This window comes from Eupeodes corollae, chromosome 1 (assembly GCF_945859685.1).
Source record: "Eupeodes corollae chromosome 1, idEupCoro1.1, whole genome shotgun sequence".
In the NCBI taxonomy this organism is placed as follows: Eukaryota; Metazoa; Arthropoda; class Insecta; order Diptera; family Syrphidae; genus Eupeodes; species Eupeodes corollae.
In genome coordinates, this window is record NC_079147.1 from 232,745,059 (window position 1) to 232,771,935 (window position 26,877).

A 26,877-nucleotide genomic window follows, 5' to 3' on the forward strand; every position below is an offset into this window, starting at 1 on the left:
GGATATATAGGCTACCCTATATATGGGTAAAACTCGTACATATGACCTTTTTCTCAAGCCATAACCAAGAAGCACTCAACTTGAGAAGAAGGAGGAGTGTTTCGTAAATGAAACTTTCCTCAAACAAAGCAAAAAAAAAAAACATACACGAGTCTTAAAAAACAATATAAGGATACACCCACATACGAGGATCTACCTGGGCTTGATTGTTGTTGCTATTGTCATGTTTTATAACTTTTTATTTTGCCATATTATCAAACAACCATATCACATAAGAAAGGGTTAACGTGAAAATGTAGTTCATGTTGGAGAATTTATTTTTAATCGAGGGTGAAGTTGTTTTAAAAGAACTGTGAACTGGCTAATTGATGAACTTGTTGCATAACTAGAATAGTTTAACCGGTTGGGTATAAAAATGTCTAGAATGGTTTCATTAATCAAGATCTTTGAGAATATGGAAAGAAAAGGCTTGTAAAATATAAAGGGGTGAATAATCAAGGACAGAAATGAATGATATCCTTCAAGAACTTTGTGTAAATGGTCATGCAGAAGCTATCAGTTGACAGAAGATGAGAGTTCTTCTTCATACAAAATAAAATCAGTTTAGGATTTTCAGAGTGAAGAAGAAGAATTAAAGTCGTTAGCTCGAATAAAATCAAATCAATTCAAACGACATGAAATTAGATACAATGTTTGATTTATAAGCATTCAAAAAGGATACAGCAAGCTTTTTATTTAGGTTCATTTTGAATTACTTTAGTCATATTGTTTTGGTTTTGGTTTTTTTTGCTTACACAAGTTTAAAGTTTTAAACAAAATGAAGAATTAAATAGAAGACATTTTCGTGATAAGAGACTCAAAGCTAGGTGTGCAAGTCCCATCTTATAAAATGTTTTCCATTAAGAGGTTTCGTTTTGAATAACAAGCTATTTTGGCAGCTGCCACTTTTAAAGCAGAAATCTTTTGATACTTGAAATTTGAAAACTATTATATATAGAAATTAAAAATGGAATAATAAGCACTTTATAATATTTTCTGACACGTGAGGAAAGCCACGTGCCTATGTAAGAAGCATAGATTCTCCAAATTCAATCCACATACTTGTAACAATTGTCCTTGTGCTTTGTTAATAGTCATTGCCAAAGCTAGTCACACCGGAAACTATAAACGTTTGAATTTTAATGGCATATCGGTCGAGATCATTGGAATACGTAGAAACAGTACGTCTTCACCTTCAAATTTTCCAGACAAAAATGTTACCTCGATAACATTGTTCATCATTTTCTTGAATGAGGGCATGGTTCCATTGCAAAGTCGTGAAAGAATGTTTAAAAAAAGTTTGATGGACACTACAATTTTTAATATAAGAACTAACGGTGGCATGTCTGGCAAATCAAGCGAATTCAAGAATTTAGTTGGATAGTTTACAACCTTGTCTTAATTTTCCATATTATCGATGAACTTATATCTGGTTTTTCAATAAGACCGCTACAAAAGATTTTGGATATCAATGAAATTCTTTATCCTGTAAAAGTACGTTTGATGCCAATTTGTATGCAACTCGATTTCTTTTGCATGGCCACCACGGGCGCGCTTGCAGAATTCCAGACGCTGAACCCAATTTTCGATGGCTTTCAAGCTTTAATCGGCTAATTCTTATGCAATTTCAAGTTCGATATTCTTACGAAGTTCATCAATTGTAGCTAGCTTGTTTGCATAGACCATAGACTTGACGTAGCCTCACAGGAAATAGTCTTATTGCGTGGCGTCAAATCGCACAAACGAGGCGGCTAAACGACTGGACCATTTCGTGAGATAACACGTTCTCCAAACCTGGTTTCCAATAAATTGATTGTGACTGTGTAGCTTGTGGCACCGCCGCCGCCGTCCTGTTGGAACCAAATGTCCTCCAAGTCCAAGTCGTCCAATTGGGCCGAAAATATTCGGTTATCATTGAATGGTTGCTATCCCCACTTACAGTACCGTTCCGTTCTTGATCTTGATCTTGACTCCGCCAGCCCATAAACCACATCAAACCGTAATTTTTTTGGGATGCAATGATAACTCATAAAGAATGTGGGGATTGCTGCCTGACCAATACCGCATATCTTGTTCATTGACTAAATCGCTCAGCCAGAAATGAGCCTCTTCGCTGAAGATGAATTTTCTATGAAAATCCGATTCATTTTCAAGTTGTTTCTCAGCCCAATTCAAGAACATACGTCTCGTCTGGTGGTGGTCAAGCGGCTTCAGTTCTTGCGTCAATTTAATCTTAATGTTTTTTCGGAAAATTTGTCACACCGACGTCACAGAGACATCCAACGCTTGAGAACGAAGTGTGAGAGACACATTTAGGCTTTCTACAACTGAAGCCTCAGCGGCAACAATATTCTCGACATTTTTTTGTCTCACTAGCACGGGAACATTTTGTACTGTGCCTGTGAATTCAAATTTGTCTACTAGACGCTTAATTGTTGATCTGGCTATTACGACTGCTCTGGACGTTGAGGCCACTGACTCCGAATTTCGGTAGTAAGTTTTAATAATTTTGACTAGTTGTTAGCTCGAATATCTTTCCATCATGAAATGGCAAACCTTGCTGAAGGGATATATCAAAAGAGTGGCAAAAATTATGGCGTCGTTTACTCTCCCTGTCGCTCTTCTTCGGTAGCGTTCCTGTCGAAAAACCCTTTATGTCGTCATTTCACTGGTTATTCCATGCTGAATGATGAAGTTGATAGTATGGACATCGATGTTTTTGCAGCTAATTTAGCACACGTACCGATCCATTGAAGGTTTTTGTAGTTTCGTTTAATGTTTGAGAGAACTTTTTGCACCAATTCATCGATGCTTCTATGATCTTACAAAAGTTTGCTAGTATTTTTTGATACATTATGTAGATTCATAAAGTTCCATTCTCCCATTTCCAATATCCATTAATTGTTTTGCAAAATATTTAGCCGATGCATCCCGTTGTAGTCGAACACCCATGTTAGTTTTCAAAGTCAATTTTTGTCAGTGACGCCATAGAACTAATGATTAAGGGCCTGCAATAAATTCATCAGCGGGTATTGAACGTCGTATAATGGACAGTGTTTGTTAAATATCACCAGTCAGTTAAATGAGTGCACCACCGAAGATCCGTCAGTTTCCTCCCAAATCTCGCAGTTTACGGTCAAACGCTTCCAATACTTACTTGTGAGATATTGTACATTGGTCCCATGTGATAATTTGACACGTTTGGAGTACTTTTCCTATTACAAAGTTTTAGCTGATGTTGCATGTTAGTGCCTCAGTGTTTTACAAATTCAACAGCAGTTTCAATGCTGAATGCCTTGGTTTACCACTATCTAAAATAGTTCCAGATGATGCAATAGCCAGTGTTTTGTGTATTTTGGAATCGTATGGCTGCCAATATTCGTTAAAGACGAAAAGTCTTGCCTGTACCACCGGGAGCATCTATTAAGAAAAGTCTACCACTTTGTCCAGTAATTGGAAGCATAATTCAGTCATACGCAATGCGTTGTTCTAGAATCAACTGTGAAAGATTTGTCGTAACGAATGTCCCCAGTTCATCAGAATCATAGTGTGTTTCTAGTCGCAAATCACGATCGGGAATTCCATTAAGGGCAGAAGTTGCTACTCTGCAGTGCCTCCTGGTGGCAAGTGGCATCGATGAGCATATCATACAAAATTTCTTTTTCATTAAGGGTGGGTAGATGTCATGGCGTTTGCTGTGTGGCACGTATCGCCGTCCTACTGGAACCACATGTCGTCTAGTTCAAATCGGGCCATAAAAAAAAAAGTTATCACCGTTATGTTGTGCCCGTTATTGACGATGACAGCTTCAACATTTTTTTTTTAACACTGCTTTCATCAAAAAATGAGCATCGTAACTAAAGATGATTCGAAGCCCAGAAGCAAACAAACGGCGGCTTTGTCTATGGTCATGAACTTATGCTCCTGGGGCAGTTAGGTCTTGCACGGGTGTAGGCCCAAGCCTCGACACAAAATTCGCCAAATTAAAGTCTGCGATAGGCCGAGTTTCTGAGCACGGCGAGAAATAGACTGCATCGGGTTCTGCTGTATACTTTCACGGACCGCGGAGGAGGAGATGTTCTCAACCGATCTTGCGTTGCTTGAATGTACGGGTGTTGGCTGGTTGTTGGCCACCACGTCTACCGTAAAATGGAAGCAATGCGCACAACATTTCTGTTAACGAACACCCTTTTTTAAGCAAAAAAATTGCGGCTACGGTTCGCCAAATTCTACCGGGTCAATTCAAAAACCCTATACATAGATTTGTAATTATGCATCCCACAAACCACTTTACAGGTAGTTCATAAAGCTTTTAAATTTACGTTGACACAAAAAGTAAAGTCGGTCGATCACCAGTAACGTCGTTGATTTGGTATTCGAAATCCATCAAAACGATCTGGACTTTCATCGAAAAACATTTTTAGTAATGAATTTGGGGGCTAGAGGAATTGTTGCACTTGTGGCTCGGAATATCTAGAAATGATTGTTGAAAATCATTTGCATCTTCAGCATGTTTTTGTATACTGTAAGGTTCTTAGCCTGGAGCGTTTGTGGTTTCAACAAAACAATCTCAACTTAGCAAGACAGATTTCTTGACCGTGTTATTACTCGAAAAGGTGATCACAATTTCCCCACGAGATGTTGTGATTCAACGTATGTAAAAGGTTCACTTCGAGGCCACGTAAGAATTAAGTTTATGGAATCCTTGAAGTTATCGTGGACACATAGCTTCAATTAAAATGGAACATTTTATGATTATAAAGGATGTCCCAAAATTAACGCAAGATTTGAATTTGCCGCCATTTGTGCAGTGAAGTATTGGCAACCCTGAAAAAAAGCAATTTGACAGCTAACAGTATAGGGTTATTAAAAATGGAGCGTTACACGATAGAACAACGTGTCTTCATTATTAAAAAATATTTCAAAAATAGTGAAAGCTTGGCGGCTGCAGTTCGAAAATTTCATACAAAATATGGTCGGAATAGTGTTTTAACTTCGTTAACTGTGAAGAGATTAATTGAAATAAAATGCACGACTGGGTCGCACGAACTTGCTCCTGTATGCTAACAGTCTGTTTAAAAAAGTACTTAGGTATATAAGATTTTAAAATATACCTGTAAAATAAGTTTGTCTTCAACGATATAAATGCCATTTAATTTGTCAAAAAAAACCGCACGATCTTTGCAGGTATATGAAAACCATAGTACTCTCATGAGCAGAAACTTTTACGGCGCCAGATGCCGAGTCGTTGGCGTGGCTTTTGTATCGAAAGTGGAGAAATTCAGAGGGAGCGAGAGAAAAAATATTATTTCCATTCCCATAAGCAGCCAGCAGAATAAGGGAGATAATTAATTTTCGACCCAAAAAGTCTACACAATATCCTTCATTCTATTTAAAGCCTAGTACATACTTGTGAACCATCTCGTGAACCCATACAAATTTCAGTTTTTGGTTCACCCGTGAACTTGCTCGTGAAGCTGAGTGGAGAACAAAGTGGAGAGTTTTCGTTCACGGGCAATTCACGTGCAAAATGTACGGGAACTGTTGGTGAAGCTTTGACATTTGGTTTGTTCATGTTCACAACGTGTACTCACAAGTGTGTACCAGTGAGCAATGTCAAAAGTTCACTTTCTCCACTGGCGAACGTTCACTTCACGAGGAAGTATGTACTAGGCTTAAGTCTATCCTGGTGTATGTTTTCACATAAAAGAGCTTCCATATGAATGTTGATGAATTTGTTTTTGTTTTTTTATATCAATGCACTTTATATAAAAAACGGAAAAGTAAAACAAAATGGCTTAATATTTTATCTAAAGCCTAGTACATACTTCCTCGTGAAGTGAACGTTCGCCAGTGGAGAAAGTGAACTTTTGACATTGCTCACTGGTACACACTTGTGAGTACACGTTGTGAACATTTGACTTCAGCTTCACCAACAGTTCCCGTATATTTTGCACGTGAATTGCCCGTGAACGAAAACTCTCCACTTTGTTCTCCACTCAGCTTCACGAGCAAGTTCACGGGTGAACCAAAAACTGAAATTTGTATGGGTTCACGAGATGGTTCACAAGTATGTACTAGGCTTAATAAGGGGATGAAAGACACTTTTGCATGCTTACGTCAGTTGCTTAGGATCTTTTACCGATATTTGTTTTTATTTACATTCATAAAACTGCTTTTACTTGGGTACGATCTTTGTATATGAAAAATGGTTTCTATTATGCATAAAGCTACGATGCGATTCATATAGACTCAACTTGTTCCTTAAAAGCTTTTTTTCTTTAGATAGCTTTATTGTAATTTCATATTAGAATTTAGAAGAACCAGGATGGAAAATAAATAAGATAAGAAAGAGGCAGACCATAAATGTTTAAATTGTAAAGCGATCGCCTATTGGTTGTGTAGTTAGGTAGCAGGTAGATGTCTAAAAAGAATAAGTATAGTTCATTGGTGTGCTTAGCTTTATGCAGATAGATAGATAAGGACATGTTTATGATGATAATGAAGGAATGTTATTGGTAGCTAAAAGGTACATACTACATTCCTTCTTTACTATAAGTTTTCAGCGCTAACTTGAAGTTTTTAGGTTCAGTTCATTTATTTTGTTAAAGTTTAAAAAAATAACAAGCATACGAACAGGTACAAGAAATTGCTATTCATTTGTTGTTTACAATCAGGCTTTTGTACGCTTTGGATTTTAGTTATGAAGTGACACGTAAGCAGTAGTTGTAGAAGTTGTACGTAATACCTTTATAAATAGGTATAATGTGTATACGTTGAAATAGAAAATACATATACCTACTCTTTCTGGCCCGTTTTTTTAGCTTGTATACTAAGTATTTATTCTTTTATATAGGCGAAGGAAAGTAAATCATGTGTGAAACAGCCTTATTCGTAAAGGATAATATTTTAAAATCACATATACAAAGTTTCCAAGATATTACTTCTTGATAGACACTTTAAAATAGATTGTTGATTAAATATATCATATTCGTTAATCCGATACAGTTGCGCTACATGGGCGGCCATCGTTGGTATTTACAATAATTTTAGTTATAAAAATACATAAATATGTACCATATGCACTTATTTAGATAACAGCTAGGGATGTAATTACACTTCTTTCAAAAGAATGCGCTCTTTCGGGCTCATGCACAGTTAAAATATTAAAAGAAAAACTGTTTTAAGATTCAAAATTTCTCACGAAAAATAAATTTGTCTTCAAAAATTTAAATTCCATTTTATAAATAAAAAAACGTTTGATTTTTCAATTTTTTTCTTTGAAAATCGTTAGAGCGGTTTTTTTTTAAATTAATTTTTTATATATAAAATTTTTCTATTTTGTTTTAAAAATATTTTTGGTATGCAGTTATTTAGATATTAAAAATATACGCTACATATTTGAGTTTCGTAAAAAAATGTTGACCCGTTTTCGAGATATCGAATTTTGAAAAAATAAAATTCAATATTTTTTTAAAAATCCAAACAATAAAAAATTGCACTTTTGATAACCAAAAATTGTTAAAACAATATAAGAGCTTATTCAGAAAAAAAATTATTAAAATCGGTTTTTAAGTTTCTGAGAAAATTAAAAAACAAAAAAACGGTTCTATGAGCGGTACCTTTCCTGAGCAATACAAAAATTTCTTTTTCTTATTTAAAGAAGCCAAGTTAAAAAATAAAATTTTAGAGAAAATTTAAAGAAAATCTATCGGTTTGTTTTTGAGAAAATCCGAATTTTCGTTTTTTGACCAAAAAAATTGTATGGTGGCCACTGTTAGTTTTGATCTTAAAAAAAAAATGAAAAAAACGCCTAACGCGAATTAGCTCAAAACCTTAACTTCCAAGTTTGAACTCAATCGACCCAATGGTTTAGGCTGTAGGAGCGTGGACAGACAGACAAAACCGACCGGACGGAATCGCGGGACCCACTTTTTTCGACTTGTCTACCATCGTAATATCATGTTTGATTAAAATCTCGAGTTCGAAATTTTGCACGAATGCAAAACTTGCCATATAGTTCCTATATGTCGCAAGTAAAAATCATGGAGACTGGATCCGTTGGAGACGCCAAACACACTGGTCGTCCAAAAACAAGCCGTTTAATTGTGAATGTCGAAGCAGTGCGTGAGAGTGTTGCTGACAATCCAGGAACCTCAATTCGACGTCGTGGACAAGAATTGCAAATTTCGTCCAAAAACAAGCCGTTTAATTGTGAATGTCGAAGCAGTGCGTGAGAGTGTTGCTGACAATCCAGGAACCTCAATTCGACGTCGTGGACAAGAATTGCAAATTTCAAGAACCTCTCTACAGCGTATACTACCAAAGATCTGTGTCTTCATGCTTACAAAATTCAATTAACACAACAATTGAAGCCTAATGACCATGGACAGAGAAGAGAGTTCGTTGAATGGATTATTGAACATCAACAAATGGACCCTGATTTTTCGAGCAAAATCATCCTAAGCGATGAAGCACATTTTCATCTTGATGGCTTTGTCAATCGCCAAAATTGCCGCATTTGGGGTTGGGAGAACCCACATGTGATTGTCGAAAAACAAATGCATCCACAACGCGTGACTGTATGGTTTGGATTTTGGGCTGGAGGCATAATTGGGCCATATTTTTTTGAAAATGATGCAGGTCAAGCAGTGACTGTGACTGGTGCTCGATATCGCGCCATGATTACGCAGTTCTTTCTGCCAAAATTGGATGATATTGATGTGTCCAATATGTGGTTTCAACAAGACGGTGCCACATGTCATACAGCCCGTGAAACAATTCAATTACTGCATGAGACATTTCCAGGTCGTGTACTCTCTCGTTTCGGTGATCAAAATTGACCTCCAAGATCGTGTGATTTAACACCATTTGAGTTCTTTTTATGGGGTTATTTGAAATCACAAGTCTATGTCAACAAGCCCACAACCACCCGTGCATAAAAGGAGGAGATTCAACGCTGCATCAACGAAATTCAGCCACATTTATGCAGAATGGTCATGGAAAATTTCAACAAAAGAGTGCGCATGTGCATGCAAAGCCGTCGAAGCCATTTGTCCGATGTGTTATTGCATATAAACGGTGATTTTTTAAGAGCTTGAGAACTTTTTTTTAAAAAAAACGCATAAAATTTGCAAAATCTCATCAATTCTTTATTTGAAACGTTAGATTGGTCCATGACATTTACTTTTTGAAGATAATTTCATTTAAATGTTGACCGCGGCTGCGTCTTAGGTGGTCCATTCGGAAAGTCCAATTTTGGGTAACTTTTTCGAGCATTTCGGCCGATATAGCCCGAATTTCTTCGGAAATGTTGTCTTCCAAAGCTGGAATAGTTGCTGGCTTATTTGTGTAGACTTTAGACTTGACGTAGCCCCACAAAAAGTAGTCTAAAGGCGTCAAATCGCATGATCTTGGTGGCCAACTTACCGGTCCATTCCTTGAGATGAATTGTTCTCCGAAGTTTTCCCTCAAAATAGCCATAGAATCGCGAGCTGTGTGGCATGTAGCGCCATCTTGTTGAAACCACATGTCAACCAAGTTCAGTTCTTCCATTTTTGGCAACAAAAAGTTTGTTAGCATTGAACGATAGCGATCGGCTTTCACCGTAACGTTGCGTCCAACAGCATCTTTGAAAAAATACGGTCCAATGATTCCACCAGCGTACAAACCACACCAAACAGTGCATTTTTCTGGATGCATGGGCAGTTTTTGAACGGCTTCTGGTTGCTCTTCACTCCAAATGCGGCAATTTTGCTTATTTACGTAGCCATTCAACCAGAAATGAGCCTCATCGCTGAACTAAATTTTTCGATAAACACATTTCGAACCGAACACTGATTTTGGTAATAAAATTCAATGATTTGCAAGCGTTGCTTGTTAGTAAGTCTATTCATGATGAAATATCAAAGCATACTGAGCATCTTTCTCTTTGACACCATGTCTGAAATCCCGCGTGATCTGTCAAATACTAATGCATGAAAATCCTATCCTCAAAAAATCACCCTTTATAACCCTATCCTAGAGTCAATAAAAATATAACTATCAAAAGACTAAAAACGGCGTTTTCTATTTAATTCAAATCTTGCGTTAATTTTGGGACACCCTTTATTATGCTATTATAACTTTTTCTCATATCGTTTTCCATTGCTTATGGCATAAATTCCTCTTTATGCAATGAAATAAACATCCACTGGTGCATTTTAAAATATACTCTTTTTCAACATCGAATTGAAAACTTTTATATCATGTCACAATAATTCATGTTCTAAAACAACTGCTTAACAGGATCTTCCTGTTATCTTATTGTTGTAACATATATTAACGATATTTCTTCAAAAGCTCAAATTAAGTTTTCTTTGATTTCCAAAAGAATCTAATATTTAATTGAATATATGGAGTAAATAAATATCTTCAAAAACCATGTCACTCAAATTCACTCCTACACTTTTATCTTACATTTTAGTTTTTAATATAAAACTTATTATGATTCACATTTTAAGATTTCAATGCTAAGCAAATTATAGTGTAATGATGCATAAAGTGTTCTTGGCCGCTTATAATATCGCATATAATTTAGTCTTTGCGACTTATTAAAATGCAAACGAAATTAAAAGTGTGAAAATTTTATCAGGTTAATATTTTTGTTAGTCTCTTTGGGTGCAGTCAGTCAGTGAAAGTGAATTGTCTCCACCAAATTTCTAAAATTGTTTCGAAAACTAAATATTTATGTAAAAAAACAGAACCATCGACAATTTTAAAAAAGGCATAATTTTTGAATTACTATTAAAAACAACAACAACAAGATCCATTTATACTTAAAGTAAGATAAAATTATTTATATGATCATTTAAATGTTTTAATTATTTTGAACTTTGTGTATATATTTATATAAAATTTATTTGGAATCATTTCCAAATCAAAATTACCATTTGACGTCATGTGTTGTGAAAAGTTTTAAAAATAGAAATAATTAAATCGTTACGATTTTTCCAGAGACACATTTTTGTGCCAATTTATTTTATTATGTATTTGCAAAAAAATGTTTTATTTGTGGGTAATAAATAAAAACATTTTTCCTTCGAAACTTATTTTATTTTTTAAATCTGTACATCATGTTTTCAGACGATTTAAATTTAAAAATTATGTGTTTTAAGCCAAATGCGATTCAACGTTGTTTATTTTTGAAAAAATAAATAAATTCAGAAAGAAACTGTCCGATTGCATTTTTTAAGATTTTTCTTAATTGTATTTCTCAGCGTGTGTTAAAATTTTAAATGGAATCTTGAGATAATTAAATAAATTAAAAGTCTTTCGAGTAGCAGTGCATTTTATAAATAAAACAAAAATGCTTAAAAAACACTCTTAATAAATATTTTTGTAGGTATGTATAATGTAAATAAATCAGATTAAAAATAACCCATTGAAATGAGTCAACTTAATATTGATGAACTATTGAACTTTTTCAATTTAAAAATTTTTTGTAATGTTGTTTATTCTCTTGATATGGCGAGGCAAAGAATTTCACTTACATGTAGCATTAATACAAAATTGGCGCTCAGATGTTAGGGAGGCATATCGGGGTTGAATCAACTGATCAGACCTAACTGAAGAAGCCCTTCTTATTCTCTCAAAAAGGTAGGGTGGTTGGTGTGTAAGCAGGACATTGGAAAACAATGATAAGGTACGAAACTGAAAATAGTTCTCTAGTGGCATGTGAAGTAAACTATTTGAAAAACGAGATACTCTGTCGTATCTACGAAGGCCATAAATGTATCTGATGATGCTGTTGAAAATGACGTTAAGCTTACTTTTGGATGCAAAGTTGCAACTCTAAAAAATTACGCAGGCAAAGGCCAACATTGGGAGAATTAAACTTTTTGCAAGCATTGCACTCGTCTTCATAGGTGTATAAGCCTGGGAGCCCCCAAGCATGCGTAATACTCCGTATGATTTTCCAATTATAGCGTTAATATGCTTATACCATGTCAAATTACGAGTAAAAATGACTCCAAGATTCCGAGCAGAGTCCACATATTCAATAGTTGCATTGTTTAAAATAATTTTTGGAAAGTATGACAAATCCAAAACTCTTTTACATATAACTTAACTGTGCCCAAACTGATAGTTTTTCAAGGTCCTCATTTAAGCGGTAAGCACCATCTTCAATAAGACCAAGATCGCAGCCGAGATACATCTGTACATCGTCAGCATACACAAGTAGTGTGCAGTTATGAATTACGGAGGGAATGTCGTTTACCTATAAAGAAAAAGTAATGGTCCCAGAATAGATCCCTGTGGAACTCCACTAGTGGTTGGAAGAAAGTCTGACAACCTGTTACTTACTTCAACTGCTTGCATTCTTCCAGATAAATAGTAAGAAATATGTTTTACTGCATCAGAGAAGAAGTTTTAATGCTGGCGAAGTATATTTGCGAGTTTGCTGTGGACCACAGTATCAAATGCCTTCAAAAAATCAAGGAGGACTAAAAAATTAACTTTATTGCCATCCAATGCTTTACGGAAGTCCTCTATGATATCAGGCAGAGCAGTAACATAGCTATGCTTCTCTCGAAAGCCACTCTGTCTTGGAGTTAAAAGATTGTTCTCCTTTAGAAACTCACCTATTTGATTTTTCAGGATCCTTTCAAAAACTTTTGAAAGGAAAGTTAAAATGGAAACTGTTCTATATTCGCTACCGTTATCATTTTTGGGTATAGGCATAACTTTTTCCAATTTCCAGCCAGAAGGAAACTCTCCAGTAGTAAGGATAGTATCGAAGATATGAGTGATATACGGAAACAAAACGGGAAGTATAATTATTAAAAAGAAAGGGTGCATTGGACTTTACTGAAAGTAGACTTTCAACAACTTCAATACTGCTAACACCTGTGAAGCCAAAGTTGGAGGAAGTATTTTGCACTGATAAAATCACGGAATTCATCGATTTTCGGCAAAAGACTCTGAGCATTAAAGTGACATACCCGTAGCCGCATTGTTTATAAGTATGATATGGGATATTTACATTGTACATCATTGTTTGAACTACTAAAATAAGTATCCAATGGTTTCTGGAGTCTTATACTTACTTAGGTCCTCAGACCTACGGATTTCAAAATCATCTGACAACCTACCATCGTGTAGAACGTGACACTTCGATCCATCATGTGTTGCTTTAATAATAGCAATTTATTTTTCTGGAATGTCCTCCTCCGTAAAGCTAACCACATATACTCCCTGTTAATCTATCAAAGCCCTTCTCGAAGTCGATGAACAGCAAGTGTAGTGGTGCTTGATATTCAATGCACTGCTCAATAATGATCCGCAGTTGGGTGATAAGATCTACTTTTTTGACATCGAGTATGGCCTCAAAGGTGTTCTCTGATGCGTTCCAGTATGATTTTTGCTACTATTTTGGCAACGATAGGTAGATCGCAAATTCCACTCCAGTTTTTGCACTTTGATAGATCTCTTTTTTTTGGGAGCTTGATGATAATTCTTTTCTTCCACTCATCGGGGAAGCTTTCGGTTGTCCAGGTTTCTTTTATGAGCGGATGAAGCAGTTCGCTTGATGACGCTTGTAAGTCCTAGTCCTACCGATTTGTTGTTCTGAAGTGTCTTTACTGGGAAATGCACCGTGCGGCTTCGAGGATTAGCTTTTTCTTGCGCTTCAGAAGGCATCGAATGCACGTGGTTTGCAAACACTTGCTTTAAAACCGAGGAAGAGTGTTCTTTTCACCTTTGGACTTGCTCATCCACCGAACTTATCAGAGTACAGTCTACTTCTTTCACCAGGTGTTGCTTTGTGCTGTGTGCACCGGTCAGCTCTTTGGTTATTCTGTAAACGGTCCTGCTGTCACGCATGTCTACATAGTCTTTTGCTTCTTGCACCAATGGGTAGAAGTCAATGAACCTCTCACCATTATCATTGCAATTGCCGACACCATTAACATCCATCACATCTCCGAGGAGAGTGTGGCGGATCCTAGTTGACTAAAAAAGCATTCTTTCTCTTGATCAGATGTGACCTCCATCGGGGCGTAACACTGTATAATGGTGACGGGTCGTACTCTACTCTGAAACCTAGCTTTGATGAGCCTTTAACCAAGGGGCTTCCACGAAATAAGGCTTCTGATTGCCGTTTTTGTTTTGTAACCCTAAAATATCTATACTGTACTGCATAAATTCTATTTCTAATTGGAGGAATCCGGCATTGTGCGGATTTTCACTTTCTGCGTCCAGAAGCGTCCCCACATTCCAGAAATCAATCTTTGTCCGGGTACAATTACCAAAAGTCGTCAACGAGTTATCATTAATTATCCGAGTCTAAATTTCCGTTTCCATAGCGGGCTGGAGTTCAGTTTCAAACAGTGCTAATCTCCGTAACCTATTTTAAAGAGTAAGGAGACTTTGCCCTTGCAATTTTTGCTAACTTACGTATGTAGGAATACACAAATAATTGCCCGGAGGCCACCAGGAGGAGGTAAAGCAAGAACTTCAACACGGTAAGAAATTTGCATTACTGGCCTAAACCAAGTTTTAGGCAATCACCAACTACCAGCTCTGTCCTTATACTTGAATGACTAAAATTTAAGTTTAAACTACCAAGAATTGATGGTGATGAATATTGTCACTTATTATTCCAACAATAAAACAAAATTGCAAGTTCTTCCTATGATTTGTCAAAGAAGGAAGGTTTATGAGAGAAAGAATTTGATTAAGGCGGTAATTTATGAATATCATGAAACCACGGAAGTTATCGTGGAAAAAAACGCAAACATCTTTTTTAAATAGTTTCGGGTCTTGTGAGGTGTACGGTGTAGTTATCAGCATATATTAGGACACACGAATTTTTATGATCTAAACCAAATCATTTACAAATAAAACAAATAGAATAAGACCAAGATGGCTTCCCTGGGGGACACCAGAATTTCATTCGAATTCACACATAGATTATAGTCCAAATGTTTGAAGATCTTCGCATGCAATAGATGACTCTAACTATTCACGAAATAACAAACAAATATTAAAGATGATTTCTATTTCCGTATAATTAAACAATGAGTCAGCTTACAAAAACAAACCTATGTTTTAGAATAGTTTTGGAATTAATTATTAAGATTATCAAAACAGAACGCGCAGAGAACTCAACGATCAATTTTATTGTATGCAACTAAAGCCATAAAGTTTTGTAGGAAAATACAAAAATTGAAAACACCGCATTTTTTTCATGTTGGTATGCAAATTAAATCTGAAGTCCAACAAAGCTGCTGGAGCTGACGGTATTGCTGCTGAATAATTCAATGCAGCAGATGATGACATGGTAAGGATTATACACCAACTCATCTAAGTGGAATCTCAGCACCATTTCCGAATAAAGGAGACTGTCTGAACGCCAACTATAAAAGCATAAGTCTCCTTAACGTTGCTTATAAGATCCGCTTGCCAATAGCTTATGTTGTTAGTGTGAATTCAGACCAATAATGTCCAACATTGAGCGTACATTTACATTACGGCACATGTTAGATCGCACCCAAGAACTTCAAATCGATACCCATCACCTTTTCATCGATCACAAGTGCGGGTTTGATAGTATCTATAGAGAAGAGCTCTACCGACAAATGTCTAGTTTTAAAATCTTCATAAAATTTTGTTGTTTTTGTAGAATGACAATGGAAAATTCACACTGTCTCATCAGGTTTTGAAGAGACTGATATTGGTCAGTGGCCCATTTTTAAGCATTGCGACAACGCCAGCGGAGAAGATGTGTTTAGAGGTCAATGAGGGCAAGACCATGTATCAAGCAAGGATATTGTTGATATTGACATTGCATAGATATAATTTTAGACAATTATAAATGCAGACAACATCACTAGCGCTGAAATCAAACGGAGAATAACTCTTGAATGCTTCTTTGGATTTAGAGAAGAAAATTGACACTCATCATCCTGGTTGTCATATATGGCGCTCAAGCTTCGACCTTGTCAAAGAAAGATCAGAACTTCTTAGGATGCTTCGAGGAACTAATTCTCCAGGGGATTTTTGGTACGATCTACATAGATGAAGGGTTCAGGAGATCAAGATACAATGACGAACTGTACGGCCTAAACAGCGACACTAATCTAGTTAGAAAGATAAAAGTCCAACGATTCCAATATTGATTTTTTTTATCCAAAGACTCTTTTAAAAAGCGGCCATCCTAAAAACAGATCACTTTTTAACGTTTTGGCGATTTGGTTCTGCATTTACACGAACATTAACCTTTCATTAAGTAGCGATGCGCCAGACGCTACCATTGGTGCGGTCCTCCATCAAGTCGTCAATCATTCATCTTCCAGAAGTTTTAAGTCGATCTTTTTCCAGGCCTTGTTGTGTAAGTCAATGAGGATAGTTTTGCGAGCACTGTTTCTTTTGGATTACAACCTCGTTCCGGTATGGCATCATTTACTAATTGTGTAGAAATTAAAGCGGTTTAAAGTTCGATCATTTAAAATGTTTACCGTTCGGTTCCTTATTTTCAACTTGAAATACTTTTCCTCCTTACGGCCCATCATACGGCTGTTTTAGAGATGTTCGGAAGAACGAAAACGTGAGTAACCGTTTTGAAAACTAAGTTGGACAAATATTTTAGCTTTGTCGTGGAATGATGTGTGAGTAGGTGAAGTTTAGACATCGTTCGGCACATATCTTTCACGAAATTGGTCTGGTCTGGGATTTTCGTTGACTGCCGAAGAAATCCTGGTAAGCGAAGCGTCAATTCTGCAGGAGTAGCCATGATGTCATCCTTGAGGTTGAGCGTAAACACAGCAAAATCATATGCAAAACACCACAGCAGCCATCCGTTTCATAGCACCGAATTGCTGTTTTTAACGCCAGTTGCCATCTTTCAAGTTTCCCATTCGATTGAGGATGGTAGCGTGTTGTCTTAAAATGTTTTATACCTAAGGAACCATTAAGCTCTTTTAAAATGTTACATTCAACCTGGCGTGCAAGATCCGTGTTGATTTTGAAAGGAATACCATAACGCGCTATCCAGCCAGATATAAATGATCTTGCTACGGTTTCAGCCGTGATGTCAGGTAAAGAAAAAGCCTCAGTCCGATTTTGTATTTACGAATTTTACTACCCATACACTATTACAAAAAACCTTTTTGGATTTCCACCTTAAAATGCTTTGTCCATTGTCATTAATATCAAGCAAGACTATGGGATAGGATTATGCGTGCAGTTCCGTAACAGAGTAAAAGCCAAGTGTTGCTTCAATGAGGCATATTCTATTTTTATATGACCGTAAAGTCCTAATCTTTAAGAAATACAACATTTGATATAAGCAGCAAAGCTAAATCAGACTTAAGTCATTTTAGGCCATTTTAACAGAATTAAGAGTAGTCAAAGCAAGTTATAGGTTGTTATATCAAATCTGTGAGCTAAGGAATATCACACCACCTACAAGTTGAACGGTACTTAATGATCCGAGCGAATTCCGTAGACCATCGATTTGATTCAAATTCTAGCCATCATAGACTACTTCCAAAAAATTAAATATGTGTTCAATAGCTCAAAAGATGTTTCTATTTTGTTTTACCTGATATCTCCTCTTTATTTTATGAACGTATTATCAACTTCTGTAAACAACTTAAACATTAGTGCTTTATTTTCTTCTGCATATCAAATAAATACCAAATGATAATTTATAAAATTCTTTAAACGAATACTACTTTGCAGATAATATAATAATAATATTGATTTATTGTTTTTTTTTACTTCTAGCGTCGTGCTTCGCGCGTTGGTTCTCTACGTCGTGGATCCATCTCACAATTGCCACAAAAAACACACGAAATCCCATGGGACATTCTTGAACGATTGCTGATGCCATTCCTATTTTGTCATGCAGCTGCCATTATTATTTCAACATTCTTGCACGCATTTGACATATCTCATGTGTCAACATTTGCTATTTTTGTTTGGTTTGCCCTATCAACAGTTGGAGCTGTCTTGTTTTATCATTTTGTTAAGGTAAGGTTTGAATTTATATTTCTTATATTTATTTTTAACATTTTGTAGCTTTATAAATTTAAGAGTAGAGATAAGTCCTTTAAATCGGGTAATTCTTTAAACTGGATATATTTTTCAATATGGTATTGCATTTAAGTTGACATGAATTTTGAAGAAGTATTGACTGTTAAATTGAAAGACCACACAATCTTACGCAATACCTACAGAGAAGCTAAACTATAGAAAAAGTCTTTCCACAAAAATATTGTTGATCCTATCATCACTGTTATTAAAGGAAATACTATGTTAGAAATATCACTATCGAGAAGGTACTTAAAATACTCAAAGCTTCCGAAATGTCTTTCGCTTTTTTGATGAATAATATTTCATATAATTAAATGTTTTTGAACTTAATAAAATAACAATATCTCATTTTTTAAATTCGAAAAACACATAAAGTTAATGTTAAAAGATATATAAAAAGAGGCTGGGATGCGACCCACACTGATAACTTCCCATCCCGTTTGTCGATTTGTCTTGCCTAAAAGTTTGCCTATATGTATTTTTACCAAATTTGCGCACTATTTTTTGTAGATTTTATTTTTTATGAAAAAAACGGACTGTTGGATTTTTATATAAAAATGACTGAATATTGAAAACAATATTTTCTCTGAAATAAAATAAGTTTGAAGCCAATATTTTTAATTTTTGAAAAGTTTTTTGAGCCGAAAGTAAATTTTTACCAAGTTTTAGTATTGTTTTTTTTTTAGAGTTTTATTTTGTGTAAAAAAACAGTCAATTCGAATTTTTTAAAAATTTTACCAACTGTTGAAAACAATATTTCTTATAAGATTAAATTAGTTTGAAGCCAATATTTAAAATTTTTGAAGAGATATTTGAGTCGAAAATCAAGTTTTACCAACTTTTATACATTTTTTTTCAGGTTTTTATTTTTTGTAAAAAAACTGTCAATTCGATTTTTCTCAAAACGTATCCTTATGTTGAAAACAATATTTCTTATAAGAAAAAATTAGTTAGAACCTATTATCTCAAAGTTTTTAAGAGATATTTGAGTCGAAAATCATTTTTTACGAACTTTTGTTAATTTTTCTTCCGGTTTTTAATTTTTTGTACAAAAACTGTCAAATCGATTTTTTTCAAACTTTAACTGAATGTTGACAACAAGATGTTTTGAAAGATAAAAGTAAATTAAAGCCAATATCTCAAAGTTTTGAAAAGATATTTGAGTCAAAAATCAATTTTTACCAACTTTTATTTATTTTTTTTTTAGGTTTTTATTTTTTGTAAAAAAACTGTCAATTAGATTTTTCTCAAAATTTTATCAGATATCAAAAACATTATTCTTCATTGCACAAAATTGTTTTAGAGATGAAATCATATTTCAGTCGAAAAATTTTGGAGGTGACAAATTTTTTTTTTCACTTTTATTGATTTATAAAAAAACCGTTATATTGATTTAAAAAAAAAAATATACCTGTTTTGTGTCACGTTACAATTTATTATATAAAATTTAATTCAAGTCTCTAGCGTTTTTGGTTCGTAAGATATTTAGGGTCAACCAAAATTTTCACCTTTTTTTTCAAACTGCTATGCTAAAAAAACCACCCACGCAATTTTCTTGAGAGCCCTTTCTGCATCTTTCTGCCTTATTATCTGTATAACAAAATTTATTTGAAGTCGATATCTCTTCTGGTTCTTGAGGTATGGACGACGAAAAAAACGTACAAACGTACGTACACACGCACGCACAGACATCTTTCTAAAAATCTTTTATTTCAACTCTAGAACGTCGAGAAATGTCAAAATTTTCAATTTGACAAATCGGACCCATTACAATAACTTCCTATGGGAAGTTAATAATGCAAGGCCAAACAATCTTTCTACCAAATAGTTTCTTTGACAAGGTCAACAGCGGTTGCCAGGTTCCACTTATAATTTGAATTAGAAATGGAACCGTTGATGATTAGAATCATCTGTATAAACACCAAATTTTGCTACATAGCAAGGATAAACCAGAAGAGTTGCAGAAGATAAGACGTCTTTACAACTACAAAATGCTTCCTTTAACTCTTGAGTCTATGGAAGAGGTTTGGATTCTTTCTGAATTAATAATGGAATTGTGAACCAAGAGAGTTGCAGAAGATAAGACGTCCTTACAACTGCAAAAAGTTTCTTCTAACTCTGGATTCCATGGAACAGGTTGGGATTCCTTCTGAATTACTATTGGAAGTGGTGCTTAAAGTTCAGAAGCCTTGGGGATGAATTTTCGGTAAAAATCAAACAATTCAAGAGACGAAGGCATGTTCTTTGGAGTACGTAATCTTGAATGGCATCAGTAATTCTTGTATATCCAAGAGTTCTGGATGATCATTTCGTATTCAGTAATGTTTTGAAAAATGTTCCCTACATTTTCCGAGTATTTTTCTGATGAAAAGCAAAAGTTCGGTCCAAACAAGATTTCATCTATTAATCTTTGAAAATTATTTCCAGCATTCATAAGTCCAAGAGTCACGAAAAGGATTTCATATAATCCTTATGAAGTTTCTTTTGCAGTCTTTTAAACTTCATCTGCATTTATTGGAATTCGTTGATATGCCTTAAATAAGTTGATGGTTGAAAACGCTTTGTTTTTATGGACATTTTGCGCGATAGCGTGAATACGACTTGAAAAATGGCTATCCGAAATTTGTTTAGCGCGTAGAGTGTCTTCAAATTGTTTCTTGCATATCTGTAATTTTTCGGAAGATAATCGGTGAGGATGAGAAGCTAATGGAAACTGTTGTAGGTGTTTTCATGTAAATTGCATGGTTCATACGCATTATGCATATATTTTGTGTAAACTCAGAACTAGCCTTCTCTCTTCATTGATTTCGATCGTATGGGTATTGCTTTCACCCGGTACATGATGGGCCACGATAGCTTCAACGTGGTACTAACTGAGCAAATTGTCTTAAAATTGCAGTATCTAAAAAGTTTGGGTTCAGCCATTAGCCAGTATTTACACATAAAGAAAAACGCCATCCTATTGACTACTTTGGTAGTCAATTTTCAGCTGATAGCCGCTATAGTCAAAAGGACAATTTTCATTTTTCAATTTTGAGATCCGAAATTTTTTTACAACTTTAGAAGTCAATATGACAACTTTGATTGAGAGAAATTAAAACTACGGTTGTCATATTGACTAGCGTGGTAGTCAATACGGGAAGTGAAGTAGTCAATATATAAACTGCGGTAGTCAATATGACAACTGCACAGTAGCCAATATGATAAGAGCGGTAGTCAACAATACAACTGTGGTAGTTAATATAACAACCAAGGTAGTCAACATGAAAACTGCGGTAATCAATATGACGATTGCTGTAGTCAATATGATAATTAGTTCTGAAATTCGTAATTTGACTACCAGGGCCCTATTTCATAAACATTGACAGATGACAATTCTACAAATTTGAATCACTTATGTGACAAGGTTCCATTGCATAACGTATTGACAGATGAAATAATTGTCAGTTCAGTACAACGAAATTCTTTCGTGACAATTTTGTTGTAACCATTATCATCATTTCATATGGTGTAAGTTGTAAGTAAGTTGTTGGTGACAATCTCAAATAGGTAAGGCAAGCCGCCAAAAATCCTAATATTGCTTCAGATTGTTCAACTTGGTGTAGATTAACTGGTGCTATCAGCAAACTTTTTCGTCCATAACCGCTGTCTTCTAATATTATAGGCTAGCATTGGTAAATTGCCTCCATCCATTTTCTCAGCGTCGTGCTAATGAGCTATTCCTTAAAAAACTAGAATCGTGAACGGATCCAGGCCAGCGTAAAAAAAATTTGGACCCCATACAAATTAAATTAAAATATATTGGGTGGCGCAACAATCCGTTGTGAATCAGGGCCTAGTGACTCTCAACCATTCCTGTGTGCGAGTACTGTTGTCAGGAATGGAACGGACTTACAATTTAAGGCCGATTCCGAACGGCTAATTTGAGAAAGCACTTTTTCATGAGAACAATTTCTCTTGAAGGATTTGTCAATTCCTCGCAAGAGGCAGTACCAGCGAATTTTTTTAAAAATTAAGGTGGCACAGGCAGGGATTGAACCCAAGACCCCTTGCACAACGCACTAATCATCATGCCACGGGTACTACGGGGGGCCGCATACAAACATGGCATTAATTGAGTGGTCACCATTTCTGTCAACAAATTAGTGTTAGGTCTTCAGATCTGTTAAGTCCGTTGGGAACCCTTAAAGGGAATAGTGCCTCTACTACTCTTACGCGCAATCGTGAACGGTTCCAGAGATGTGTTTCAGCTCCCTTCAACTTTTGCCTAGTGATGTTGATTTCACCTCGACTGTTCTGCGCCATGTGCTACTCGGTCGTCCTGCTCTTCTTTCTTCTTGTGTGAGCGGATTCCACTGCATTGCTTGGCCTGCAATGCAGTCCGAACCGTATGTCCAATCCCCAATCCATTGCCACGTACGCCTTCGTATCATAGAGTCTATAGGTTCCTGGCCTGTCCTTCAATGAAGGATCCATTTCATATATACTGTTTTGGCCAGAAAATCCATAGGTTACGAAGACATCTATTTGTCCTTAAGCTGATAGAGTTATTCCTCCTAATTTTCGACAGCATAATGAACGCCGTTTTTGCTTTGCCGATGCTGCAGATAATGTCTTAAAATGGTTGCTTCTATAGGTACTCTGCCCCTGTAGTTGGTTTTGTCGTTATAGTTTGCTTCGTAAGGTTTAAGCAACTTGACTGGTGGCGTTTTGATTTGTTGGCTATGCTTTGAATAAGAAGTTTTATTTTGAATCGTGGGTCACTAGAATTTATTTCACAACTCATGTTTCAGCTCAAATGAAAAGGGCTCGTGGGTCACTAATTACAATCTCACAATTAAGATACATTTTTAAATAAGCCAACAAATGAAACATCTTTTTGTCACTTATTTTAATCTCAACATTTGTGTAACAGAGCTTTGAAAAATGCACGCTAAACTAATCTTCTTATCTTTTATGACAAATTCACTGCAAAATTTTAGTTAATTTTCCTGGATAAGTTCATAGTGTAATTTATTTGCGTTTCGTAATTATAGTTTACACTTTATACAAAACAATTCAAAGATCAAAATAACTTAAATAAGTCTTTTTATAAAATTATTCCTCAAGAAACGATACGACTTTTGAAAAAAAAAAAACCAACAAGTTCAAGTTTTTCTTTTCATGGTCACTAGCTGAGTAATCTACGACGTATCCGCAACTTTTCTAAAAAGAAAACTTTACTCGTTTCTCTCCTTGTTCCCAAAGACTTTATGAATATTTTTGAAGTGCATTTCCTGAACTTCGCACAAACCACCATCATAACATTCTTTCCCTTCATAAGTTTTTGATAGAAAAACCAACGCCATCAGCAATAGCTCTACAGTTCTGTTTACCTACTGCTGAGCCTTTTGCCTATTCGCTGAAATTTTTAACTCCTACTTCTCCACTTCCTACTTATTACCTACTTACCAATACCACATTAAGTGCTCACGGGGAAGTTACCAAGCCTTAAAACTATTTCCAGCACCTGATGCGGCTTTTTAAGTGCCACACATACCTAAAATATTTTCTACAAATATACCTACGTAAAAATGAAGAAGGTTTTGGAAAGCACGCTTTAACGTGGTCTGGCTTAGTCGTATAGTTCTATGGTCGTAAAGTTGTAATAGTCGAATAGCCGTGGCCGTTTTTCCACCGGTGCATTTCACAGTCGGGTATTTAGGTATTCTAAAAAGGAAAAGAGGTTCCTCGAAAATAAACAAAATTAATGCAACTCTTGGTCCTGTTCCGGAATCCTGAATCCAACATTGAAGCTGGGATGTGGTCGTGGGCGCGTTCACCTTCACATTTGCCACCTTTGGCGTGTGACAGCTAACACTGATGCATGCTTTGAATGCGTGACAGCCATAATTCCAACTCAGAACACAACCAAACTGATTTGCCCATCAATCCTTGAAAGAAGGTAGCATCAGGCGCACAAGATGCATCCTTATATTGCATGTCAAGCATGCAAAGAAGAAAATACTCCATAAGCAATAGTTTCCTTATGCATAGTTCTTGTCGTGGTTTCGACCTTTTTTAGGAAAATCTACTCCAAGTGACGCAAGGAAATCACTCTGTAGCTACTTAGGTTTTGCTTACGGCGATGTGGTTGATATAAATAAGGACAAGAGGAACGGGAGCTACAACGACAACGATAACAGCAATAGCAAAGGCTACAACGACGATGACGATGATGACGACAACGACGAAGACGACAACGACAACGACAGCCAATACATGGGATAATATGAGGTTGGTAGAGGGAGTGCGGTGCGGTGCGGTTCGAAATAGAAAGGACATGAAAAACTGCTAAACTAGCTTTTTTTATATTTCACTCTGTCTCCTATTTTCCTTTGAATTCAAGGGATGTTCGAGGAATACGCCTTGAATACAAAATAAGTATCAAGCTTCTGGAACTTGATGTTGTTGGGATTTAACTTTCAAGTGATACACTTACTTCATTTTTTTGTTTACTTCTTCTGATGGAAGAAGAATCTCCACTTAAGACTCACAATCCTTTTAAGGCACGCTGGCTCTTCTTCTGGCTCTGGCTCTAGTTCTGGATCAGGCTCTGGTTCCATCAGTTATGGATATACACATACATATATATTTATATGTACACACATAAAAGGAAGAATATACTATGACGATTATAATGCTTGATTCGATGCGCGTGGGTAGAAATGATGAAGTCAGGAAGTTACTTCATCAGAATGACACAAAAGGCGGCACGTTTAGTAGAACAGGAACTTTCTTAGCAACAAAAAAAAAATAAGTTATATACACAAAAGGTATGGGTAATAGGTATATGTCTCAATAGAAGTGTATATCCGTATCTTCTGGGAGTTTTTATTTTCTTATTTTTTAGTAGATTAATCTGTGTGAAATGAGGTTAAGTTGTTGCCCGGAATTTGTTGTTATAATTCTGAAGAGATGTTAATTTTATGTTCGTCTAGTCAGCGATAGTGGTTTGAAATCCGACGGCTTTTTACTCAGAAATCGATAACAAAGATATTCGTGATAAACTCGAATAAGGAAACTACATTATTTGAAGATAAGAAATAAGGAAAAATCTAAGAGATATGAATTTTTTTAAGCAAAGAAAAATGACTTTGATAAGGTATATTTTAGTTTTTGTTAAATATTTTAAGGTACACAAGTATTTGGAATTTCTTATTTAATGTATACAAAATTATTGCACTATTTAAATGTAAAATAAGGCAAAATTTCAGCAGCCCGTCTAATAACTTTTTGACTTAATAGTTCTTTCCATTATTTATTGTGGACAAAAACTAAAAGTCGGTTGTGACGTAGAATGTTATAGTTCACCACGCCATTATACCTGATGTACGTATATTATGTCTTTCCAAAATAAGCTTATTCTTTCTTCCATCATGAGAACACAAGTTGTAACCAACGGGCCGTCAAGGTTAAACCTTGCTTTCATTCACTGCTCTAAGGTACATGCTCTCTTGCAAAATGCATCAGATGCTCCTTGTGTACTTGCCTAAAGCAGGTTTATTTCTAACTTCCGATAGGAAATTGTTCTGTAATCGTTTCGATATGTCAAATTACAAATTTTGACATTTCTCCACGTTTCAAGGTCTCTAGAGTCGAAATAAAAGATTTTAAGAGAGATGTCTTTGCGTGCGTGTGTACGTACGTTCGTACGTCCGTCTCGTCTATAGCTAAAAAAGAGGCTGGGATGCGACCCACACTGATAACTTCCCATCCCGTCTTGCTTAAAAGTTTGTCTATATGTACTAGTATCAATTACCAAATTTGCGTACTATTTTTATAGATTTTATTTTTTATGAAAAAACGGACTGTTGAATTTTTATATAAAAATTACTGAATATCGAAAACAATATTTTCTGTGAAATAAAATAAGTTTGAAGCCAATATTTTTAATTTTTGAAAAGCTATTTGAGTCGAAAGTAAATTTTTATCAACTTTTGTTAAATTTTTTTTTAGGTATTTAATTTTTTGTACAAAAAGTATCAATTCGATTTTTTTCAAAATTTTACTAAATTTTAACAACAATATTTTTTGAAAGGTAAAAGTAGTTAAAAGCCAATATCTACAATTTTTGAAAAGATATTTGAGTCGAAAATCAATTTTTACCATCTTTTATACATTTTTTTTAAGGTTTTTATTTTTTGTAAAAAAACTGTCAATTCGATTTTTCTCAACATCTTTCAGAATGCTTAAAACAACATTTCTTATAAGATAAAATAAGTTTGAAGTCTAACTTTCAAGTTTTTGAAAAGATATTTGAATCCATATTCAATTTTTACCAACTTTTGTTAATTTTTGTTCGGTTTTTAATTTTTTATAAAAAAACTGTCAATTCGATTTTGTTCAAAATTTTACTGAATGTTGAAAACAATATTTTTTATAAGATAAAATAAGCTTGAAGCCTAAATTTCAAGTTTTTGAAAAGATATTTGAATCGATTTTTAATTTTTACGAACTTTGAGTAATGTTTTTTTAAGATTTTTATTTTTTTATAAAAAAAACTGTCGATTAGATTTTTCTCAAAATTTTATCAGATTTCAAAAACATTATTCTCCGTTGCTCAAAATTGTTTTGGAGATGAAATCATATGTAAGTCGTTAAACTTAGGAGGTGACAAATTTTTTTTTTCAGTTTTTTTGATTTAGAAAAAAAACCGTTAGATAGATTTTTTTCAAAAAATATATTTCTTTGAGATCACGTTACAGTTTAGTATATAAA

The 26,877-nt window shown here is 35.1% G+C and overlaps 1 protein-coding gene across 2 annotated transcripts in view; it reads left to right on the forward strand.

Annotated features, from left to right (window-relative positions):
- LOC129938575 (D-beta-hydroxybutyrate dehydrogenase, mitochondrial) overlaps positions 1 to 26,877 on the forward strand; it is a 123,507-nt gene that overhangs the window by 18,245 nt on the left and 78,385 nt on the right. For both annotated transcript variants that reach the window (XM_056046214.1, XM_056046215.1), the window contains exon 2: positions 17,809 to 18,054. In XM_056046214.1, coding sequence (XP_055902189.1) covers positions 17,809 to 18,054 — 246 coding nt within the window. The remainder of the gene's footprint in view (positions 1 to 17,808; positions 18,055 to 26,877) is intronic.